The 22,655-nt window shown below is 43.0% G+C and overlaps 1 protein-coding gene across 6 annotated transcripts in view; it reads right to left on the reverse strand.

Moving 5' to 3' along the window:
- The window catches only part of DLEC1 (DLEC1 cilia and flagella associated protein), a 54,551-nt gene extending 32,484 nt beyond the window's left edge, over positions 1-22,067 (reverse strand). For 4 of the 6 annotated variants that reach the window (XM_048837474.2, XM_048837476.2, XM_048837477.2 and 1 more), the window contains exons 1-13: positions 21,908-22,067; positions 18,979-19,119; positions 15,692-15,848; positions 14,973-15,083; positions 11,519-11,715; positions 11,018-11,238; positions 10,677-10,758; positions 10,209-10,296; positions 9,166-9,339; positions 8,236-8,372; positions 7,766-7,858; positions 5,630-5,720; positions 1,747-1,909 (exon numbers count right to left, since the gene is read on the reverse strand). In XM_048837474.2, coding sequence (XP_048693431.2) covers positions 1,747-1,909; positions 5,630-5,720; positions 7,766-7,858; positions 8,236-8,372; positions 9,166-9,339; positions 10,209-10,296; positions 10,677-10,758; positions 11,018-11,238; positions 11,519-11,715; positions 14,973-15,083; positions 15,692-15,848; positions 18,979-19,119; positions 21,908-21,982 — 1,730 coding nt within the window. In that variant the 5' untranslated portion in view covers positions 21,983-22,067. Of the gene's footprint in view, positions 1-1,746; positions 1,910-5,629; positions 5,721-7,765; positions 7,859-8,235; positions 8,373-9,165; positions 9,340-10,208; positions 10,297-10,676; positions 10,759-11,017; positions 11,239-11,518; positions 11,716-14,972; positions 15,084-15,691; positions 15,849-18,978; positions 19,120-21,907 lie in introns of those variants that run through there. The other 2 variants (XM_048837473.2, XM_075126030.1) reach the window with 2 other exon arrangements.
- Positions 22,068-22,655: the final 588 nt, after the last annotated feature.

Consider the following 22,655-nt stretch of genomic DNA (forward strand, 5'->3'; position numbering starts at 1 on the left):
ACCTGATAACAGTCTTCAGATATGTTAAGGGCTGTTATAAAGAGGGCTGTGATCAATAGTTCTCCATGTCCATTGAAGGTACGACAAGATGTAATGAGCTTAATCTGCTGCAAGGGAGATTTAGGTTAGATATTAGGAAAAACTTTTAAACTATAAGAATAATTAAGAGCTAGAATAGGTTAGTAAGGGAGGTTGTGGAATCCCCATCATTGAAGGCTTTTAAGAACAGGTTAGACAAACACCTACCAGGGGTGGTCTGAGTATACTTAATCCTGCCTCAGCACAGGAGGATGGATTAAATGACATTTTAAGATCCTTTCCACCCCTACATTTCTGTGATTCTAGCCTTCTTAACCTATAATGTAGTGCAGCATTTAGGTGACAGAAGTAGCCTTTGCTGACATCAAACTTTTCCCTTTCTGGAATTTCATCCAAAGCCCACTGAAATCAATGGAAACACTCCCATTGACTTCAGTGGGTTTGGACTGTACTGCTAGCTATTATGTAGGTAGGTTTCTATATTTAATTGTAAAATGAGGTCAGGCTTAGACTCTTGACATGTAAGTAAATGACTATGCATTGTTAGCCAATCATGCCACTTAACTAGAAAGCAGTAAATAAGAATGCTTGCTTAATTGAGTTGCTTCATGGGGAATTTTGTGTAATTTAATAGGCTTTAAAATCCACTTCACTGTGACATCTAAAACCTCACACTACACAATAGGTATGGCAGGAAGCTGATATTTTAATTTCTGAGTGCAAATGAGGTGAAACTAAAAGAACAAGTGCAATTTTTATACTGCCTGGTATGACAGAAACTATAAAACTATTCTTGATAGTCACCTGTTTACTACTGCATTGTATGCAAGTTTGTTTCACAAAGTATAGGTTTGTTTCATACAAATGCTTTACAATAAAAGTGTGGTGACCATGCCAGTGCAATTAAAATGAACAGAAAATGTGATGCTGGATCCTCAACAGGCGGGAATCACAATAGCAATGGAGCTCTGCCAATTTACCCTAGTTGAGAATCTGACCCGTCGTTTATAAATCCAAACACAATTCTCTGTCACTTTTCATTTTGCTGTATACAGTTTCCATGTCAGGTTCTGCACTCCAGTGAAGTCAATACAGTCAGTAAGGATTTACATTAATGTAATCAAGGTAAGTATCTGGCCCATTGATGCTTTGGTTATCTGCAAACCTCTAACTTCAGTTATCAGAGATATTGAACTTATTGTTAATTATATTGTTAATTATTATTAGTGTTACAGCAAAGCCCAGTGGTCTCAAGCAGGATCAGGGTACCATTGTACTAGGCACAATATAAATGCACTTTAAGATGTGGTCCTTATCCCAAAGAGAGTTTATAATTTAATCTATTAGATTTAGGTGTTCCCACTAAGGGCATTTTGTCCCCAACTCCCCCATTTACAAATCTTCTGGGGCTGGAGGGATACAGTATAAAGAGCTGAAAATGTATCAAAATACGGCAGCAGATCAGCCATTCAGTCAGGAGTGTGATCTGTGGCTGCCTTTAGCACTCTGATATATGTATATTGTGCCCATGGCTGCTATTGCAAACAAGAATAACATTTATCCATATTGCTGATTAATTGCACGAATATTTCCCCAACCCAGGGGATTCTTGCTGTCCCAGTCTAACAGAAGAGTGTAGCACATATTAGGTCATAAAACAACACTCTACAGTCCTAACGTGCTATTATATTACTAGCAGCTACGTACGTAGAGTTTCTTATAAGGAGTTTCTTCTCTGTTGTTGCATGTGGATTTTGGGGGTCAAAACGTATGAGGTGCTGTGCTGCTATGTCTGTAGGCTCACCAGGGGCTGGGTGACTTTCTCCACCAGTGACAGATAAAAGCTCTAAAGCTATCAGCTGTCCACTTCCTGCAAGAAAATAAATATGAATCGCTGTTTACCATATGGCAGTTAAGTTTATTCACACTGCTTGCTTATTCATGACCATACCTATAGCAATGGACACTACTGATAAATCTGGGTTTTCCTCAGCCTTCTGCGCTCCAACGTGCTAAGACTACAGTACCTTCATGATATCATTTCACTGCCAATCTACACCAATATATACAGATAGTTTCCTTATGTATTTAACACATTTTGGGGTTGCAAGGCCAGCTCATCAGCTAGTATAAACAGATATGATTTGATGTAAACTGGCATAGTTCCACTGAAGTCAATTGAGCTATGAGAGTTCAATTGAGAATCTGACCCCCAATCTTTATCACAGAAAATAACCAATTAAAAAAAAAGAGTTGTATATTAACAACTACAGCAAATAGTAAAAACCTTTGCACTGCTGCAAATTTTTCAATAAAATTATTAGGAAGCCTGGAAATTATATATAATTTCTTAAGTATTTACAAGTCCTTGGTAAGAAAAGCATTTAGGTTAAAAATCAAAAGGTTAAATTAGCAAACATAACACAATTGCCTACATAGCTTAAGACTGGGTATGCCACAACACGTTTCAAACCCAAATGCATGTCTTTCCCACAAAAACTGGAATTTTACAATTTGTCACCGTATATTCTTGATATCATAAATATCAAATCTTGAGTCAATGCAAAATGGTATAAGGCCAATGAAATGAATCACACATTATTTTAAGTTTTCTCCCTTGCTAATTCCCCTCATTGGCCACCTAATTCATACTGAGAAAGTAGGGCAATCAGCTAGTTATCTTGGATGCCTGTAAAACAAACACCAGAAGCTTTGGAAACAAGCAGGAAGAATTGGAAGTCCTTGCACAGTCAAGGAACTATGATGTGATTGGAATAACAGAGACTTGATGGGGTAAATCACATGACTGGAGCACTATCATGGATGGGTATAAACTATTCAGGAAGGACAGGAAGGGGAGAAAGGGTGGAGAAGTTGCACTCTATGTAAGAGAGCAGTATGATTGCTCAGAGCTCCAGTATGAAACTGGAGAAAAGCCTGTTGAGAGTCTTTGGATTAAGTTTCGAGGTGAGAGCAACAAGGATGATGTCATGGTGGGTATCTACTACAGACCACCAGACCAGGAGGATGAGGTAGGCAAGGCTTTCTTCGGACAACTAACAGAAGTTTCCAGATCACAGGCCCTGGTTGTCATGGGGGACTTATAATCACCCTGACATCTGCTGGGAGAGCAATACAGCAGTGCACAGAAAATCCAGGAAGTTTTTGGAGAGTGTTGGGGACAACTTTCTGGTGCAACTACTGGAGACCCTGAACTTCAGAAAAGCAGACTTTGACTCCCTCAGGGAACTGATGGGCAGGATCCCCGGGAGGCTAATATGAGGAGGAAAGGAATCCAGGAGAGCAGGCTATATTTTAAAGAAGCCTTATTGAGGACACAGGAACAAACCATCCTGAGGTGCAGAAAAAATAGCAAATATGGCAGGCGACCAGCTTGTTTTAACAGAGAAATCTTTGGTGAGCTTAAACATAAAAAGGACACTTACAAGAAGTGGAAACCTGGACAGATGACTAGGGAGGAGTATACAAATATTGCTCGAGCATGCAGGGGCGTAATCAGAAAGGCCAAAGCACAATTCGAGTTGCAGCTAGCAAGGGATGTGAAGGGTAACAAGAAGGGTTTCTACAGGTATGTTAGTAACAAGAAGTTGGTCAAGGAAAGTGTGGGACCCTTACTGAATGGGGGAGGCAACCTAGTAACAGATGATGTGGGAAAAGCTGAAGTACTCAATGCTTTTTTTGCCTCAGTCTTCACAGACAAGGTCAGCTCCCAGACTGCTGCACTGGGCTGCACAGTATGGCGAGGAGGTGAGCAGCCCTCAGTGGTGAAAGAACAGGTTAAGGACTATATAGAAAAGCTGGACATGCACAAGTCCATGGGGCCAGATGCAACGCATCCGAGGGTGCCGAGGGAGTTGGCTGATGTGATTGCAGAGCCATTGGCCATTATTTCTAAAACTCGTGGGAATCGTGAGAGGTCCCGGACGATTGGAAAAAAGCAAATATATTGCCCATCTTTGAAAAAGGAGAATCCGGGGAACTATAGACTGGTCAGCCTCACCTCAGTTCCCGGAAAAAATCATGGAGCAAGTCCTCAAGGAATCCATTTTGAAGCACTTGGAGGAGAGGAAGATGATCAGAAACAGTCAACATGGATTCACCAAGGGCAAGTCATGCCTGACCAACCTGATTGCCTTCTATGATGAGATAACTGGCTCTGTGGATATGGGGAAAGCGGTGGATGTGGTATACCTTGACTTTAGCAAAGCTTTTGATACGGTCTCCCACAGTATTCTTGCCAGCAAGTTAAAAAAGTATGGATTGGATGAATGGACTATAAGGTGGACAGAAAGCTGGCTAGATCGTTGGGCTCCATGGGTAGTGATCAACGGCTCGATGTCTAGTTGGCAGCCAGTATCAAGGGAAGTGCCCCAGGGGTTGGTCCTTTTCAACATCTTCATTAATGATCTAGATGATGGGATAGATTGCACCCTCAGAAAGTTTGCAGATGACACTACGCTGGGGGGAGAGGTAGATATGCTGGAGGGTAGGGATAGGGTCCAGAGTGACCTAGACAAATTGGAGGATTGGGCCAAAAAAAATCTGATGAGGTTCAACAAGGACAAGTGCAGAGTCCTGCACTTAGGACGGAAGAATCCCATGCACTGCTACAGACTGGGGACCGACTGGCTAAGCGGCAGTTCTGCAGAAAAGGATCTGGGGATTACAGTGGATGAGAAGCTAGATATGAGACAGTAGTGTGCTCTCGTTGCCAAGAAGGCTAACAGCATATTGGGCTGCATTAGTACGAGCACTGCCAGCAGATCGAGGGAAGTGATTATTCCCCTCTATTCGGTAAAGCCACATCTGGAGTATTGCGTCCAGTTTTGGGCCCCCCACTACAGAAATGATGTGGACAAATTGGAGCGAGTGTAGCGTAGGGCATCTAAAATGATTAGGGGGCTGGGGCACATGACTTACGAGGAGAGGCTGAGGGAACTGGGCTTATTTAGTCTGCAGAAGAGAAGACTGAGGGGGGATTTGGTAGCAGCCTTCAACTACCTGAAGGGGGGTGCCAAAGAGGATGGAGCTCGGCTGTTCTCAGTGGTAGCAGATGACAGAACAAGAAGCAATGGTCTCAAGTTACAGTGGGGGAGGTCTAGTTGGACATTAGGAAACACTATTTCACTAGGAGGGTGGTGAAGCACTGGAAAGGGTTACCTAGGGAGGTGGTGGAATTTCCATCCTTAAAGGTTTTTAAGGCCCGACTTGACAAAGCCCTGGCTGGGATGATTTAGTTGGGGTTGGTCCTGCTTTGAGCAGGGGGTTAGACTAGATGACCTCCTGAGGTCTCTTCCAACCCTAATCTTCTATGATTCATTATAGGACTTTCTCACATAGTTTAAAGGCCAGCGTCATGCATCAAGTTAAGAGGTATGTTTCTAGTGCAGTTGGGATTCCAAATGTTTCATTTAGTAGAATAATGTAACAATAATAACATACATTGAACATTGACGTTAACATCTTCAAAATGCTTTGCAAACACTGATTAATCCATTGATTTAAAAATGTTTAAAACACCTTGTACTTTCCGCTTTATACAATATCTCAAAACACATTAGAAACAAACCTGTAACTGTGATGTCATTGATCTGGCAATTATCACAAACAATAGTGAATGTCTGCTTCAGGTTTTCAGGAGACGAGGGGGAAAACAGTATCTAAAAGAGACGATTACACACAGTGAAATAGCAGTGCCCATAATTAATTTCATACAATTCTTAGACTTCTATACAGAGATGTTCATTACAAAAAAACTCTAGCGATCAATTAATCAATTATAAAACCTTACATATGTCATAAAAAGTCTTTAATGTTCAGAGTCTGCTCTCAGTTACTTTGAGGTAAATCAAGAGTAGGCCTTCTGAATTCACTGGTGTTCCACCAATGTAACTGAGGGCAGAATCAAGTCTTAAATATGGGATAAATATACTGCAAAAGAGTGTGGATAGCATGTAGAGATCATTATCAACGTTATTCATCCATCCCTATGCATCCTTCAACCAATCAGCACTCTGCAGAAGATCTCTGTGTAATCTGGATCTGAGAAAATGGGAAAGGACAGCAAAGCAAGCAGTACAGATCAGCAAGATCTATATGTTAATTGGAGTGTCCCTCTTCAAAAAGAGCACAACTGGCATCCAAAATGGAGCATAAGCATCTGCAGGCATGCAACAAAGGAATTTATGCTCCAAAAGGAAAGAGGAGGAGAGATTGCCCTTCCTTCCCAAGGCAATCTGTGAAGGAAAGTGCTTTCTTGGATTTGACTCTCTCCATTACAGTAAGGGATGTACTCCTGTGATCTCAAACTGTTGTTGTCTCTGGCTTCACACAGGATCCCTTGATTAGGGTCAGACTGGGCTTGTCCCCTGGATATGTGAGCAGAGCTGGAAGGGCACAGGAGCCTTCTCCCCTTACAAGCACCTATAATTGCAGTCTCTATGCTCTCAAATGCTACTCACTAGCACCTCCTGGAGTACAAGCCTCCCCAAAGGCATAGAAAGGTGATAGGGCCATGGAACCACTCCCCTCACCACTGTCCACATACGTGAAAGAAAGGAGTGTACACTACAGCCTCCTAATGGGTGGCTTAGTGAGTGCATTCTTCCTATGCATGGGAGACCTCCAAGAGGCATGTATGTACATGTATATGTACAGGTGATATACAAAAAATTATAAATACAGGCTGGAAATATGTTCTTAAAATGTGTTTGGCAAGTAAGGCTTAAATCATCCTGCCCTAGACAAAGGAATATGGTTGCACCTGCTTGAATGTGTCTCCAATGTAAACTGAGCAAAGAGAAAGCCTACAGAAGTATATTTACATAAAAGATAAACAAAGCCATCAAATTAACGAGTGGGGGAGATAACCATTTAACTATCATGATGGTGGTGGAGACTATAAAAATTAATGTGGCGTCAACTCCATGGTGGATGCAGGAGGGCTTCTTGACTTTGAAAACAAAGATAAACTTTGAGGATATAGGCAGAGAGAAAAAGCCAATTTCTCACACTTCACCTGAGGAGACAAAGAAATCAAGAGCTTGAGCTTTGTTGGATCCTGGCTAAAGACTGGCCAGCCATGCTGAAAGACCAGCTGTGGTGAGAAATCTACTTTGAACAGAAGACTCTAGTTTGTTGAGTTAGGTTTTAGTCTTAGAAGCGTATTTTTACTTTTGTTTATTTGTAACCATTTCTATCTCAATTCCTTACTTGGTATCACTTAAATATCTGTTCTTTGTTAATATATAATCTTCTTTTATTACACAAATATCAAAGTGCAGTGTTTCAAACTGAAGAGTAAAATCCTCAGCCAAACTTACAGGCTGGTACTGCGTACTGCCTCTTTAAAGGAGCAGCGACTTGATAAGATTTTGTTAGTGCTACAGTGAGAGGGGCTGCACACTGCAGAGGAGATGGTTTTAGGTAGACTTGGGACTGGAAGGGCTCTTGGTGTCACCCTGGAAGGAGTAACCAGGCTGCTGGAAGCCAGGGGGAGGCCACTGTGCTGTAAGCAGGCTGCTGGTGTCAGGACTCTGAGCCAAAGCTGCACAGCACAGAAGCAGCCAAGGCTATAGGGCAGGCAGTGACACAACCCCTTACTGGTCTGGGTGAACCCCCCAAGCATCACACTTAGGGATTTTAAAATGGCCTATATTGCTCATATATTTGGTAAAGTACAAAATATTAAACACTAATTACTGACCTCTAATAACATAGCTTGATCTGGACCTAGCTCAAAAACAGCAGGTCGGATCCCAAATGGACCTTGCTCCACAAAACCAATAGTTGCAACAGCCTTGAAGTGAAAAGAACAAACAAAATAAATTGATCATGTTGGGTTTTTGTAGCCAGCTATTTAGAGTAGGTGACATCCTGTGACAATTAAAGTTTTTTCTTTCCATATAATTCTTCTTCTTCTTTAATAAATCTCAAAGGTATATACCATTGCTTAATTGACAGAAAATCCTCATGGTTTTCTGGGTTACCTGGGGGGAGCAGAGGGCAGGAAGGGTGCTATTGTCACAATCAAGTGGCAGATACAAGGGGCCTTTTTTGAAGTTTACAGAGGAGCATGTATGACTTCAGGCCAGCCCTGCTGATTGTCATGGCCCACAAAGTCTTTATACTTTGAGATACCTAAACTGTGTCCAATGGTTCCTCCCAATCACTTACCCTGAAATTAGGAGGTGGCCATACTTTCTTTGGCATAATACAGAACTTTCCATTACTGGACCCTTCATTTCTGCACACAAATTCTGTCATTTTTACTCCCCCCACAAGGCAGGAACCACAATTGATGATGCGAGGCACTGCAACAAACAATACAACAAAGGAAAATACGCATGTAGTGAAAGCTAACTGCAGGAAAAATAGTTATTTAATCAATTACTCTTTAAACATGGACTCATTGAATATGAATTATTAAGACTCTAAAGATGCTAAACATTTTAAATGGTTACTTTAAAGGTGCAGCAGTTTGAGCTGTAACTTGCTATAACTCTCCCATATTAAATGATGCTTCCAGCTCCAAGTACTTAAGGATTGTGTCAAACTTTGATAACAATAAAGAAGATTTTGTAAAAGAGCTTTGTGCTGGGGGAAAGTAAATCACTGATGGCTAACAAAAACAGCACATCTTCAGCTCGTATAAATAGGCATAACTCCATTGAGCTATGCAGATTTATGCCAGTTGAGATTGAGATTTGAGATATTACAGGCTGGGCTAGATATTTTCAGAGGAGAGTTTTGCAGTAAACAGCACCCTAGATATTTAATGTTTAACAATTGAGGAAGTGATGGACATAGCAAATATATAGAATCTGAGTTTCAAAAGTGGCTTCAGATTTTTGGGCCTCTGGCTCTGCACCCTGAAAATAACTGTTGGCACAATTTGGCAGATACAAATAATTAAGGGAGTATTTTACAGCATTTAAATGCCTATTAATCAGATTATGCATGTAAATCAGACAGTTAGACACGTAAGTGGTATGAAATGCACCTGCAACATTATTCTACAATCCTCCATAAAGTTGGAGACAGTCAAGGCCCTTTAAAAATCAGAGACCTAAAGCTTAACAGAAACTATTGAGTGCTTGCACCTACATGTTAATACAGGAGGTGGTCTCCTAGCTTCTATAGGGATTAGGAGAGAGTATGGTGCTTGCGTCTCCACTAGAATATAATCTTCATAATTAGCTAAATATTCAGGAATAAACTGAATTGTGTACTGGCAAGTCATCCCAGGAGCGACAAGTCCACCCTCTCCTGGAAATTTTCCTAGGAAAGAAAATGCAGGTGATTTAAAATTTCAAATACAAAAGTTGTTCTATGCTTTCATGACCATATTCTGCCCTTTGAAAGCTGCTCTTAGTGAACTCTTAATATGTGCTATCTTAGATAATTTGCCATAAATGGTGTGACCATAAGAGAGCCTGACCCTGCAGTCCTTATATATCCATGGCTCCCTCTGAAGTCAATGGGCAGTAAGGGACTCTTTACACTGATTTCAATGGGCATTGAATCAGGACCTAGATGAGTTTTTGCAGTCTCAGGGCAGGTCTACACTACGGCAGGGATCAATGCTCTGAGATCGATCCACTGGCGGTTGATCTAGCGGGTCTAGCAAAGCCCCGCCAAATCAACTGCAGATCGCTCTCCAGTCAATCCCTGTATTCTACCCCCGACAAAAAGAGTAAGGTAAGTCAATGGGAGATTTTTTCCTGTCGACCACCCGCGGTGTAGACCACGCGGTAACTCGATCTAAGGAACGTCGACTCCAGCTACGTTGTTCACGTAGCTGGAGTTGCGTAGTGTAGATCGATTTACCACAGTAGTGTAGACACAGCCTACGTCTAGATGTGTTATGCATACCATTTCTTTTGTTTCAGTCTGATCTCCCTACATTTCATTTTTAATTAGACCACTAGCGTCTCAGACTTCTGTCTGGGAGTTTCATGTAGACTGTCCTAGACAGGTAAGACAACCTCTAACTTCTAAGAAGTGATATGAGACTCTATGGGATTAAGGATCTGCCCACCTGGATTGCATTGTAGATGGGACACACACAAAAATCAATGTATTATATTCAAGTAGACAAATTAGTTCTTGTACAATTTTGCATCTTCAGAGATAGTATAGCAACTTACCCAGCCCAATGGCAAAGGCTGAAGTAGATGGAGGAATGACTCTTACATGGCGACACACTGAAGTCAGGTTCTGCAGCTCTATAGTCATCTTTGTTTAAAAAAGAATAGAATACCAAATAACACTTATGCACTGTTCATTTTCATAATACTCTGCATACAGCAGTGAATTACTTCTCACAACACGCCTAGGAGGTAGGTATTTTGTAAATGGGAAAACTGAACATTTCTGTCAGCATCTGAAGTAAAGGACATGTCACACAAAAGCAACCTGAGGTTGAAAAGGATCACACTTAGTACTCCTTGCGGGAAGTTCTGCTGATGATTGAAAGAGAGAGGAAAATGAGGCTCAGGAAAGTTTAGTTAGCTATGTGAAAGTCTGCATAGGGGTGGGGGAACTATGAAAGTCATGGAGAGACATCAAGTTTCTCAGAGGTAGAATAAATTCTTTGTAGATGAAAAAGCTGTTACCTCATAAACCTGACCAACTTCATACTCAGAAAACAAAACAGCGGGCGGGGTAGCTAGAAATACAGGAACAGACTGAGGATCACTGAAATAAAATAATGGGAGAAACTTTGAGAAATATTCAGTGAGCTCTTACACTGTCAGTTATTTATCTATGCCTTAAGAATGTCCTGATTGCATCCATAAGCATGAATAACAAAAATTATAAAAACCTTGCAAGATATTATTTCTGAATGATTATAATCAAGATACACAGGAGAAAATACTGTTTTGGCTAAACTGGTATAAAACCAGAATAACTCCAAAGCAAAACTCTCTGCAGGATCAAGAGTCAAGGTACATACCTTTTATCAAATGTCACTTTTCTTCCTGTTATCATTCGATCTACCTTCTTCTGAGGAAAAATAAGAGATTTTCCTCCATTAAGAGTATTTGGTGGGAAAAAGCGGGGATTCTTCAGGCAATTATGTCGGTTCTCAAGTCTGGCAAGGTAAACGCGGTCTTGTTCTCTATCCGCTTTGTACATATCATCTTTCCAGACTGATTTGTGAGAGGAGCTAGATTTCTTTGAAACAAACAGAGAGTGTGATGCAAAATTCAGTGTCAAATACAGCAGCTTTGGGGGGGGGGGGGTTATATAAAATACCTATTCCTGATTACTTAGGCTTTATGTAACAGTAAAGAATTTCACCCTCAGCAAACTACTGTATTTTTCTCTTCTCCAACATGGAAAGCAACAACTTACACTAAAATAGCAATGTGCTAGGACTTGCCTCTTTCTACAGGGATAGCAATAAGTCCTAAACTGTTTGATGGGCTAAAAAGAGTGCATCTCTGAAATATACCTTACTTGATGGTTTCTTAGTCTGATGTCTAGGCTCAGGAGTTGAAGACAGCGTTAAGGTGGATAAAGATACATCTGGCAGACTATCTAATGTTTTCCTCAAGTGTGGGATTTCTGTATGTTTCTGATCCCGTGGACTTTTAGAAATGAGTTGTTTAAAACTAAGCGTCTCCTTGATATAGTCAGGCTCTTTTTTTCCTGCAGTTCAAAGAAAAGTATTGACATTTTCTGAGCAATAGGGAGAAAAGTATTCATTTTAGAAACTTACTGTAAGCAGAGAAACATTAATAGGGCTGTCAATTAATTGCCGTTAACTCATGCAATTAACTCGAAAAAATTAATTGCGATTAATCTCAGTTTTAATCAAACTGTTAAACGATAGACTACCAATTGAAATGTATTAAATATTTTGGGTGTTTTTCTAGATTTTCATATACATTGTATTCTGTGTTGTAATTGAAATCAAAGTGTATATTATTTTTACTACAAATATTTTCACTGTAAAAATGATAAACAAAAGAAATAGTATTTTTCAATTCACCTCATACAAGTACTGTAGTGCAATCTCGTTATCGTGAAAGTGCAACTTACAAATGTAGATTTTTTTGTTACATAACTGCACTCAAAAATAAAACAATGTAAAACTTTAGAGCCTGCAAGTCCACTCAGTCCTACTTCTTGTTCAGCCAATTGCTAAGACAAACAAGTTTGTTTACATTTACAGGAGATAATGCTGTCCTCTTCTTATTTACAATGTCACCTGAAAGTGAGAACAGGCATTTGCATGGCACTTTTGTAGCTGGCATTGCAAGGTATTTACGTACCAGATATGCTAAACATTCGTATGCCTCTTCATGCTTCAGCCACCATTCCAGAGCACATGCTTCCATGCTGATGACACTTGTTAAAAAAATAACATGTTAATTAAATTTGTGACTGAACTTTTTTGGGGAGAATTGTATGTCCCCTGGTCTGTGTTTTACCTGCATTCTGCCACATATTTCATGTTATAGTCGTCTCGGATGATGACCCAGCACATGTTATTTGTTTTAAGAACACTTTCACCGCAGATTTGACAAAACGCAAAGAAGGAACCAATGTGAGATTTCTAAAGATAGCCACAGCACTTGAACCAAGGTTTAAGAATCTGAAGTGCTTTCCAAAATCTGAGTGGGACGAGGTGTGGAGCATACTTTCAGAAGTCTTAAAAGAGCAACACTCCAATGCGGAAATTACAGAACCCGAACAACTAAAAAAGAAAATCAACCTTCTGCTGGTGGCATCTGACATAGATAATGAAAATGAGCATGCGTGGGTCAATACTGCTTTGGATTGTTATGCAGCAGAACCCATCATAAGCATGGATGCATGTCCCCTGGAATGGTGGTTGAAGCATGAAGGGACATGAATCTTCAGTGCATTTGGCACGTAAATATCTTGCGATGCCAGCTACAACAGTGCGACAAGAACACCTGTTCTCACTTTCAGGTGACATTGTAATCAAGAAGCGGGCAGCATTATATCTCCTGCAAATGTAAACAAATTTGATTGGCTGAACAAGAAGTAGGACTGAGTGGACTTGCAGGCTCTAAAATTTTACATTGTTTTATTTTTGAGTGCAGTTATGTAACAAAAAAATCTACATTTGTAAGTTGCACTTTCACGATAACGAGATTGCACTACAGTACTTGTATGAGGTGAACTGAATCCTACGATTTTTTTTTTTATAATTCAAATACTTGTAATCAAAAATAAATATAAAGTGAGCACTGTACACTTTGTATTCTGTGTTGTAATTGAAATCAATATATTTGAAAATGTAGAAAACATCCAAAAATATTTAAATAAATGGTATTCAATTATTGTTTAACAGTGCGATTAATTGCACTATTTATCATGATCAATTTTTTTAATTGCTTGAGAGCCCTAATTATTAATAATACAAGATTGGTCTTGGAGTTAGCAAAACAACTAAATATTTAAGTGCTCTAGTGTTTCCGCCATATTTACAGTTTATTTTGTTACAAGTAGGTTAATCTGTTTCAATCACAAATCATACTGATAACATTTAGGACAAACTTACAATGATCAAAATACAATAATAATAAAATAATAATAAATAAATAAATAAATAATAAAGATATTACCTCACCTACCTTGTCTCTCTAATACCCTGGGACCAACACAGTTACAACAACACTGCATTCAACTTCTTTAACACCCTTTATTTGAGGATCTTAATATGATCTAAAAACAGTTAATTAAGCCTTATAACTCCTCTCTGAGGTAGATAAGTTACTATCTCCACTTTACAAATGGATAAACAGAGTTGATAAAAAATGGAATTCTCACACTGAAGAAATTCCAAGATTTGAAATTTCATATCATCCTTAATTTGGACAAAAAGTAGAAACCACGGATTTTTTTGCAAAATGAAATGTTCTGAAATATTTCATTTTGACCGTATTGAAATGTTTTGTTTATATATGTGTGTGTGTGAAAATGATAAAATCAAAGTGGAACATTTCACCTTATTGAAAAAAAGTTTTGATAAAGTAAAAATGAAATATTTTGACATTATCAAAAACGTTTTGATACTTTCCCATAAAAATTTCAGACAAAATTAATATGTTCTCATAACACATTTCAATTTAATCAAATCAGCATTTTAGATGGAAAAACATTCTGTTAGAAAATTTTTGATCAGCTCTAAAACAAAGGCACAGAGATTAATCAGAACAAATTTTTAAAATAAAACTGCTTTCATTTAAATAATTTAATTATTTGTCTGCTCTGTTTATCACATAAATACTGCTGCATTTGCTAATGCAGAAGAATCACAGGGTGAAACTGACCACCACAGATTCGCTGTCTAAAGTGAGTGAGCTGAAAAAAATAAACAAACAGCATTGGTAATGAAAAGTAAATTTGATATTTAAAACAAATTGCAGTTTTAGTAATTTATTAGTTACACAGAAAGGTGAATTTTTGTAATATATTACAAATGTAATATCTTTACTGTGTCCTTTAAGCTAATTCTTAGTACTTTAAATGTTAGGGCTTGTCTATATAAACACTTAGTTCACAACAAGCTGGGTGCAAATCTACCTCACACTAGCCTGCAGCACACAACATCTCTGTGTGGAGCCGGTTGCCATAGACTAAACAGTCTATCGTCCTCCTTAATCTATTCCCATTTCAAAGCAGGGTACATTAAAGTGCACTAGAGAACTGTTAGTGCTCAGCAACATGGTCTACATGGACACCTAGTGCACAACAGGCTACAGCACAGTCAATTTACACCCCAGCTTGCCACGAACTAAGTGTTCATCTGGTAAAGCCCTTCGTGATTCTGTTCATTAGGCAGAAGTACAGAGCATTATGCGCAGGCTATCCATGTCTAATTCTTCAGAGCATTATCAGAAATCCGTATTAGTCTCTACTTTAAAAGTTACCTTTAGGTGCTTTGGTAATGGGTATTCTATCAGTGATGTAATCTTCAGGGCAGATTAAATTATGTTTTTTGAGAAGGTCATTATCCACACACCATCGAAAGGAGGACTTCACTACAATATTTAAAAAAAACAAAAACAAACAAAAAGATTGGTGTTTTAAGATACACTAACAATGGTTGGTCCACATTTCTGTTGTTTCTCCTTCACATCACTACAATGAAGTATTTTGGAGAGAAATATGGTCTGTAAACTGAGCACAGAACTTGAATCAAACAACTCCAGAATTTTAAATTCAGTTCTGATTCATGGCTCTGGGGCCTTGGACCAATCACTTAATCTCTGTGTCAGTTTCCCTGCCTGTAATAACACTTATCAACAGGGCAATTGTGAAGACATTTGTATTAATGATTTTTGTACAGCTGTTTATATATGCTTGCAACAAAGTTAAGGTATAGAACCATTAATGGCAGGTTTCAGGCATTGAAAATGACCTGCCCAATTAGTTTCTTATTATGTAAGATTAATTTTTTTCTTTTTGATTCTCTCCTTACAGTTTCTCAGAGCTGCTCTTTTAGTATAAGTGGTATTAAACCCTGGCATTATGATCAAAAGTTCACTGAAGTCAATGGGAGTCTTTCCATTGACTTAAATAAGCATTGAATTTGGCTCCAGATCCCATAAATGTGTACTGGGATAGGTAACATTCCCAGAAACCTCACCTGGTGGCAATCCAATGTTGTGGAAGTCCTCCCCAACATCTACCTTCAACATGTTCAGAGCCCTTTCTTCTGCTGCTGCTGCTCGAGCTCTTGCCTGAATGATGTGCTTTTCTACTATGTCAACTTCTGTCAGTCGATGGTTATATTCAGTATGAATCTGGCACGTAGATTGGTGAATGTAAATAAATAAATATATTTTTAGCTATCACAAATTATTACTAATTTCAGTACATGTAATAGAAAAATAAATGTTTTCTGTTTCTTTCTGAAGTCTTGCTAGAATGTTTTTGCTTTACAAGAATAAACTCTCAGAAGAGAATGCATTATTTTCTAACATTTAACTTGTGGTGAGGCTTGAAACATTTACCAGATGCCTACCAGTCAGATCACTAAACTTTATAATCAGAGGCAGATATGACGAAAGGAGCCCCTTTACCAATGAATTCCAGGGGCAATACCCTACTGAGAAGCCTGACCTTCAACCTCTGCTACTGGAAAGAGGGAAGGTGCTATGCTTGGACCCTGCTTGTGTTCCAGATACTATATCAGGTATATGATTAAATTTAAAGTGTTCTCTCTCCCCTAGTTACTAGAAAGTTTTTTAATTCACTGATTCAGAGCAGGGATTTGAACCAAGTCTCCCACATCCCAGGTGAGTGTCCTAAATAGTAGGCTACTGACTATTCTTCTCTCTCTGTCCTTCTTCCCTGATCCCCCAATTCCATCTTGGATCTGAGAAAATTTCAGTTTCAACAAAATAGCATTCATCATCCATTTTTTCCTACTGGTTTTGAATATCAGCCGTGAAAATGACCCAAGTCTTGTTGATTTCATTCCACAGCTGCTCCAACAAGAGAGGTTTTAAGATTACCTGTCTACAGACTCAGAAAGACTGCACATCTGTTCAGATTTAGGACTAAAAACAACTTTTAAAAACCCTTCAAAACCTGAAAGCTTAAAATCTGCAGTTAAAAGTGAATTGATAGCTCAGTTTCACCCACCTCTAACTTGTAAGTTTTCTGTTCTCCAATAGCAAGCTGGAAAGTGGATTTTGTAAAGCTCTGATTTGCACTGAATATACAGCACATATTGTACCCGTTCCTCAGATGGATAGAGCACCACCCACTTTAAAAGAAAATCTAAATAACTTTCTGATAACATGGTTTATCTTAATGCTAACTACCGCATATACTCGATCATAAGCCGGTTCGTTTATAAGCCGACACCTCCTCCCCAAGAGGGATAAGTAAAAATGGTAAAAACTGTATGACCCTTTCATAAGCTGACCCTATATTTCAGGGGCTGGCAAACTTTGGCTCCCGGCCCATCAGGGTAAGCCGCTGGAGGGTCAGGATGTTTTGTTTACCTGGAGCATTCACAGGCATGGAGCCCCTCAGCTCCCAGTGGCCATGGCTTGCCATTCCCAGCCAATGGGAGCTACGGGAAGTGGTGCCACTTCCCGCAGTTCCCATTGGCTGGGAACGGCAAACCGTGGCCACAGGGAACTGAGGGGCTCCGTGCCTGCAGACGCTCCAGGTAAACAAAACGACAATGTATTAGATATTCAATTCAATGATTTCATAGAGTTTTAAATCATCAAATTTTGGTGTAGACCCGTTTATAAGCCGACCCCCACTCTTTGATGTGTCACTTTTTTACCAAAAATATTCAGCTTCTGAACGAGTATATATGGTACTTCTTTTGGGAAGCATCTTACTTTAAATGACAAGATGTCCATGTTTGAGGAGAGATCATTCAAACACACTACTCAGATATTGTCAAGAAAAAGCAGACTCCATTCACTGGTACCTTCTTAAGAAACTCAATTCAGGAGAAAAATATAGAATCTGAAATTCATGCTCGTCTGTCTTGCAGTCTGTGCATAGGTGATGTGTTGTGGGGTATGCAGGGTCAGGTGCCACACCAGATTTCTGCATGGGCTGCCAGCATGGGGAAGGAGAGGGGCTCTATCCTTCTCCCACTGCCCCTGTCCCCTGGCATGCTCGGCCTCTGACTGTGGCTGCCGGGCCTGGGCAGGAAGCAGAAGGGGCAGAACCAGCTACTTCTTATGCTAGCCGTTCAGGGTCACTGCTCTGTGCGGCATAGTGGCTGCCTGAGAGAGCCTGGTTGGGAAGGTGGCAGGCCGCCCCCCAGCTAGGCCCAGCTGCTAGGGACAGGGGCCAAGTGAGCCAGAATCCCCTCTCCCCCCAGGCACATTTCCGGCTCACTCAGCCCCTATCCCCAGCAGTCGGGCCCAGGTGCTACCATCTCCCCAGCCAGGATCTCTCGGGCAGCTGCTGCGCTGCACAGAGTCAGCGACCCTCAGTAGCCAGCTTCAGCTGCGTGAGAAATGGCTCCGTCCTGCTCCCCGCCTGGGGCCGGCTCCCAGGGAGAGCAGCCGAACATGCTGGGGAGGGGGGAAGGCACAGCGGGGGAAGGACAGAGTCCCCCCCTGCAGATAATGTTGGTGGGGCGGGGAGAGTGCAGAGGTCCCAGGCTGGGCACAGGGCTTGGGGCACCAAGCAGGGGAGACACATGGTGCGGTCATGTCTCTTTCCCTTTAGATTTGTGCCCCCCCAATATGGGGAGGCACGAATCATCTATGAGTCTGTGAACAGTACGAAGAGATAGATGGTGCCTACAAAATTAACATCTGTTGCCAAAATCAGAATATCTGTTCATTTTAACAGTGATCTCGTCTCCTATTCTCGCTCAGCACCTACTGAAGCAATAGGATTACAAAAAATACTTTGCACTTCTATAGCTTTTTTCATCATTTTTGTCTCAAAAGTGCTTTGCAAACATTAATGAATTATGTATCACAACCCACCAGTGAGGTAGGAAATGGTTATATAAGGATCACTTCACTCCATTCAGCAGCTCCTTAAGAGCATACAACAACACTACACAACAATTTATTGAAGGATAGTAAGAAGACTATCACATCCACTTGAAACTGCAGGGAGAATGTAGGGTAAAAGCAGATAGTGCTTTAGGAACTTTAAAGAGAATTGTTTTTTACTTCACATCTGAAAAAAATTCCCAGAACAACAGTTAGGAGCATCAGGTGGCTAATACATATTGAGATGAGAGGCTCCACAAGCAAAATTGGTCTTAAGAAGGGTATTTGCCACTAGCATTCAAACTGCTCATGAAAATCTCGTTGCGATTCTAGGAAACCATTGTGAAAAAAAATCCTGGGAGGTCTGAATTAACATTGACAAACATTTTGCTAAATCTCAGAACAGCTCTGAAAATTGCCTCTGTTTTTTGTTTATTTGCTTTACCTTTTGCAGCTCCTCCACAAACTTCTCATGATAGAGATTGTCTCCTCCACGGGACTTGATCAGATTTGTTCCAGTGTCCATCCCTATAACATCTGCAGTATACGTGCTCTTAAAGACGCTAGTCAACAAATGAGAAATGTCCTGAAGGGGAAAAACTTAGGGTGAGAAATTGTTAATCTTTAGAAACAGAGACAGGATTGAGGGTGAGGGGCATGAATATTAAACCATACATGCAACAGTGATTAAATCAGTTTGCAGAGTAACAGCCGTGTTAGTCTGTATTCGCAAAAAGAAAAGGAGTACTTGTGGCACCTTAGAGACTAACCCATTTATTTGAGCATAAGCTTTCGTGAGCTACAGCTCACTTCATCGGATGCATACTGTGGAAAGTTTAGAAGATCTTATTATATACACACAAAGCATGAAAAAATACCTACTCCCACCCCACTCTCCTGCTGGTAATAGCTTATCTAAAGTGACCACTCTCCTTACAATGTGTATGATAATCAAGGTGGGCCATTGCCTGGCCCACCTTGATTATCATACACAATGTAAGGAGAGTGGTCACTTTGGATAAGCTATTACCAGCAGGAGAGTGAGTTTGTGTGTGTGGGGGGGTGAGAAAACCTGGATTTGTGTTGGAAATGGCCCACCTTGATTATCATACACATTGTAAGGAGAGTGATCACTTTAGATAAGCTATTACCAGCAGGAGAGTGGGGTGGGAGGAGGTATTTTTTCATGCTTTGTGTGTATATAAGATCTGCTAAACTTTCCACAGTATGCATCCGATGAAATGAGCTGTAGCTCAAGAAAGCTTATGCTCAAATAAACTGGTTCGTCTCTAAGGTGCCACAAGTACTCCTTTTCTTTTTGTAAATCAGTTTGGTTCCACAGCAGTAGCTTCAGATTACCAGTGCTTTGGTAAGAAAGGAGACTATGTACATAATGTTCTGGATATAGAAGCTCTGTGTATCTATTTGCTTTATAGAAATCTAGGTTATATAAAGATATAGGCTGCAAAAGCAAATTCCATTCAGATCCTCCAGAGAATGGCTGGGTGGGTGGCTAGGTGTGGACTTTCTAGGGCTGGAAGGCTCTGTCTGGAAAGGACTATCTGCAGGGGGAATTGGGGTCTGCCAAAGAGGGGACTTAGGAGGTAGAGGAAATGTCAGATGGTGGTGGAAAGGGGGTCCTGTCTGCAGTGGATACTATAGGGGCACAGAAGGGGGGTTCACAGGAAGGTCCAAGAGAGGCGTGTCTGAGAGGGAGTGTGTGTACAGGGGTGTCTTTCTGGATAGGCTGGGGGGTGTTTCTCCAAGTGGGGCAAAGAGGCTCCCTGCTGGAGCTCTGAATGGGTTGGGGTGTCCAGGCACAGTGAATGGGCTGCTGGGGTGTGTATGTGTCTCTCTCTTTGTGATTCATAGATCCCTAGCCCAGAAGGGACCATTTTGATCTTCTGGTTTGACTTCCTGTATATCACAGGCCATAGAAATCCCCCCCCCGCCCCCCGGCAAATCCCAAGAGCAGATATTTTAGAAAAACATTCCATCTTGATTTTATAATGGTCAGTGATGGAGACTCCACCATGACCCTTGGTAAATTGTTTCAATGTTTTATTACCCTGTTAAAAATCTACACCATGTTTCTAGTCTGAATTTGCCTAGCTTCAACTTCCAGCCATTGGATCATGGGTGGAGGGGTGTCTCTGAGGGTGGAGGTGGCATCAGGGTGTGGTTGCGGGAGGTATCTCTGTGGAGGGGGTCTCCAGCGGGGCAGGGGGGGGTGTCTCTAAGGCAGAGGGGCGTCTGGGAAGTGTTGGTCTGGAGGGGGGAAGGCCCGGGGGGGGAGTATTGGAGGGTGAGAGAGGGAGGTTTGTGTGTGTGGAGGGCCCTGCGGGGGCGGGGGAATCAGTTTTTGAGGGCAGGGGAAGGACCGGGCAGGAGCATTGGTCTTTGAGTGCAGGGTAGGGGGTTGATCTCTGAAGGCAGGGGAGGACTTTGGGGGGGTGGGGAAGAGGAGGTTCTGAGGAGGGAGGGCCCTACGGGGCGGGGGGGGGGGGGTCGGTCTCTGAGGGGGGAGGGCCCAGCTGGCCTGGTGGGGTCGGTCTTGGAGGGGCCTGCTGCGGGGGGTTGGTCTCGGCGGGAGAAGGGTCCTGGGGGGTCGGTCTCAAAGAGGGGAGGGTCTGTCTCGGGGCGGGGGGGAGGTCCTGCTGGCCTGGGGGTCTGTCTAGGAGGGGAGGGGGTTGGTCTCAGAGGGGGGAGGACCCTGCTGGTGGGTCAGTCTCAGCGGGGGGGGCCCTGCTGGCCTGGGGGGGGTCGGTCTTGGAGGGGGGGTCGGTCCCGGGGGGGCCCTGCTGGCCTCGGGGGGGTTGGTCTCGGGGGGGCACCCTGCTGGCCTGGGGGGGGCCTTGCTGGCCTGCGGGGGTCGGTCTCGGGGGGGGGGCCCTGCTGGCCTAGGGAGTCGGTCTTGGGGGGGGGGGCCCTGCTGGCCTGGGGCGTCGGTCTCGGGGGGGGGGGGCCCTGCTGGCCTAGGGAGTCGGTCTTGGGGGGGGGGCCCTGCTGGCCTGGGGCGTCGGTCTCGGGGGGGGCACCCTGCTGGCCTGGGGGGGGCCTTGCTGGCCTGCGGGGGTCGGTCTCGGGGGGGGCACCCTGCTGGCCTGGGGGGGGCCTTGCTGGCCTGGGGCGTCGGTCTCGGGGGGGGCACCCTGCTGGCCTGGGGGGGGCCTTGCTGGCCTGCGGGGGTCGGTTTCGGAGGGGGGCTCAGTCTCGGGGGGGGCCCTGCTGGCCTGGGGGGGGTCGGTTTCGGAGGGGGGCTCAGTCTCGGGGGGGCTCCTGCTGGCCTGGGGGGGTCGGTCTCGGGGGGGCCCTGCTGGCCTGGGGCGGAGGTCGGTCTCGGAGGCGGGGAAGGGCCATGCCGGGGCCGTTACCTGAGTCCGCTCGGAGGCGGGTCTGTGTCTGCCCATGGAGGGCTCAGGGCTGCTGGGGGCCCCGCCCGCCGCCATCCCCCACGCAGGGCCCGGAGGCCAGGGCAGCCCCGGCCCCGCCGCTCGCACCGGGCAGGCTCGGCCGGAGCCTGTCGCTAGGGGAGCGGCCGGCTCAGTTTACCAGCGCCCTGCCCTAGCGACGGCGCCTCCTCCCAGCCAGCAGCGGGTTCCTCCCGCGCCGGGGCTGGCGAGCGCCTGGGCTGCCATCGCCCCCCTTCCTTGGGGAGACCACCCCGGGGGCAGCAGGGAGCGCAGAGCTGGGGCTGGGCGGGTAGCAGTGTTTGTAGCCCCCGCGCCCCGTCCCCTTTGTGGAGGGGCGCTGTGGTCGTCACTTAGCGGTATTCACCCTCTCCCTCCTCTCTGTGACATCGCCCCTGCCCCCTCGCAGGCTGCCCCACAGCCTGAGATCTAGCCCTGGGCTTATGACCCCGGATTTCGCTGCCCACCAGGCCACACTTCCAGCTCTGGGGGCGCCTGGTAGCCTTTGATTTTCCTGTCTCAGTTCACTCTAGGTCAGTGGGTCCCAAACTTTAACAGCCTGTGAACCCCTTTCACGAAAATGTCAAGTCCGGCGAACCCAAAGCTCCTAAAAAATGAATGTTTCCGGGGATTTTCTCCTTTACCTGAGTATAAATTATAAAAGCAGTGATCTTGGAAATATACAATTTGTTTTTATGACATGCTTATTACA

The sequence above is a fragment of the Caretta caretta genome, chromosome 2 (assembly GCF_965140235.1).
Source record: "Caretta caretta isolate rCarCar2 chromosome 2, rCarCar1.hap1, whole genome shotgun sequence".
Classification (NCBI taxonomy): Eukaryota; Metazoa; Chordata; order Testudines; family Cheloniidae; genus Caretta; species Caretta caretta.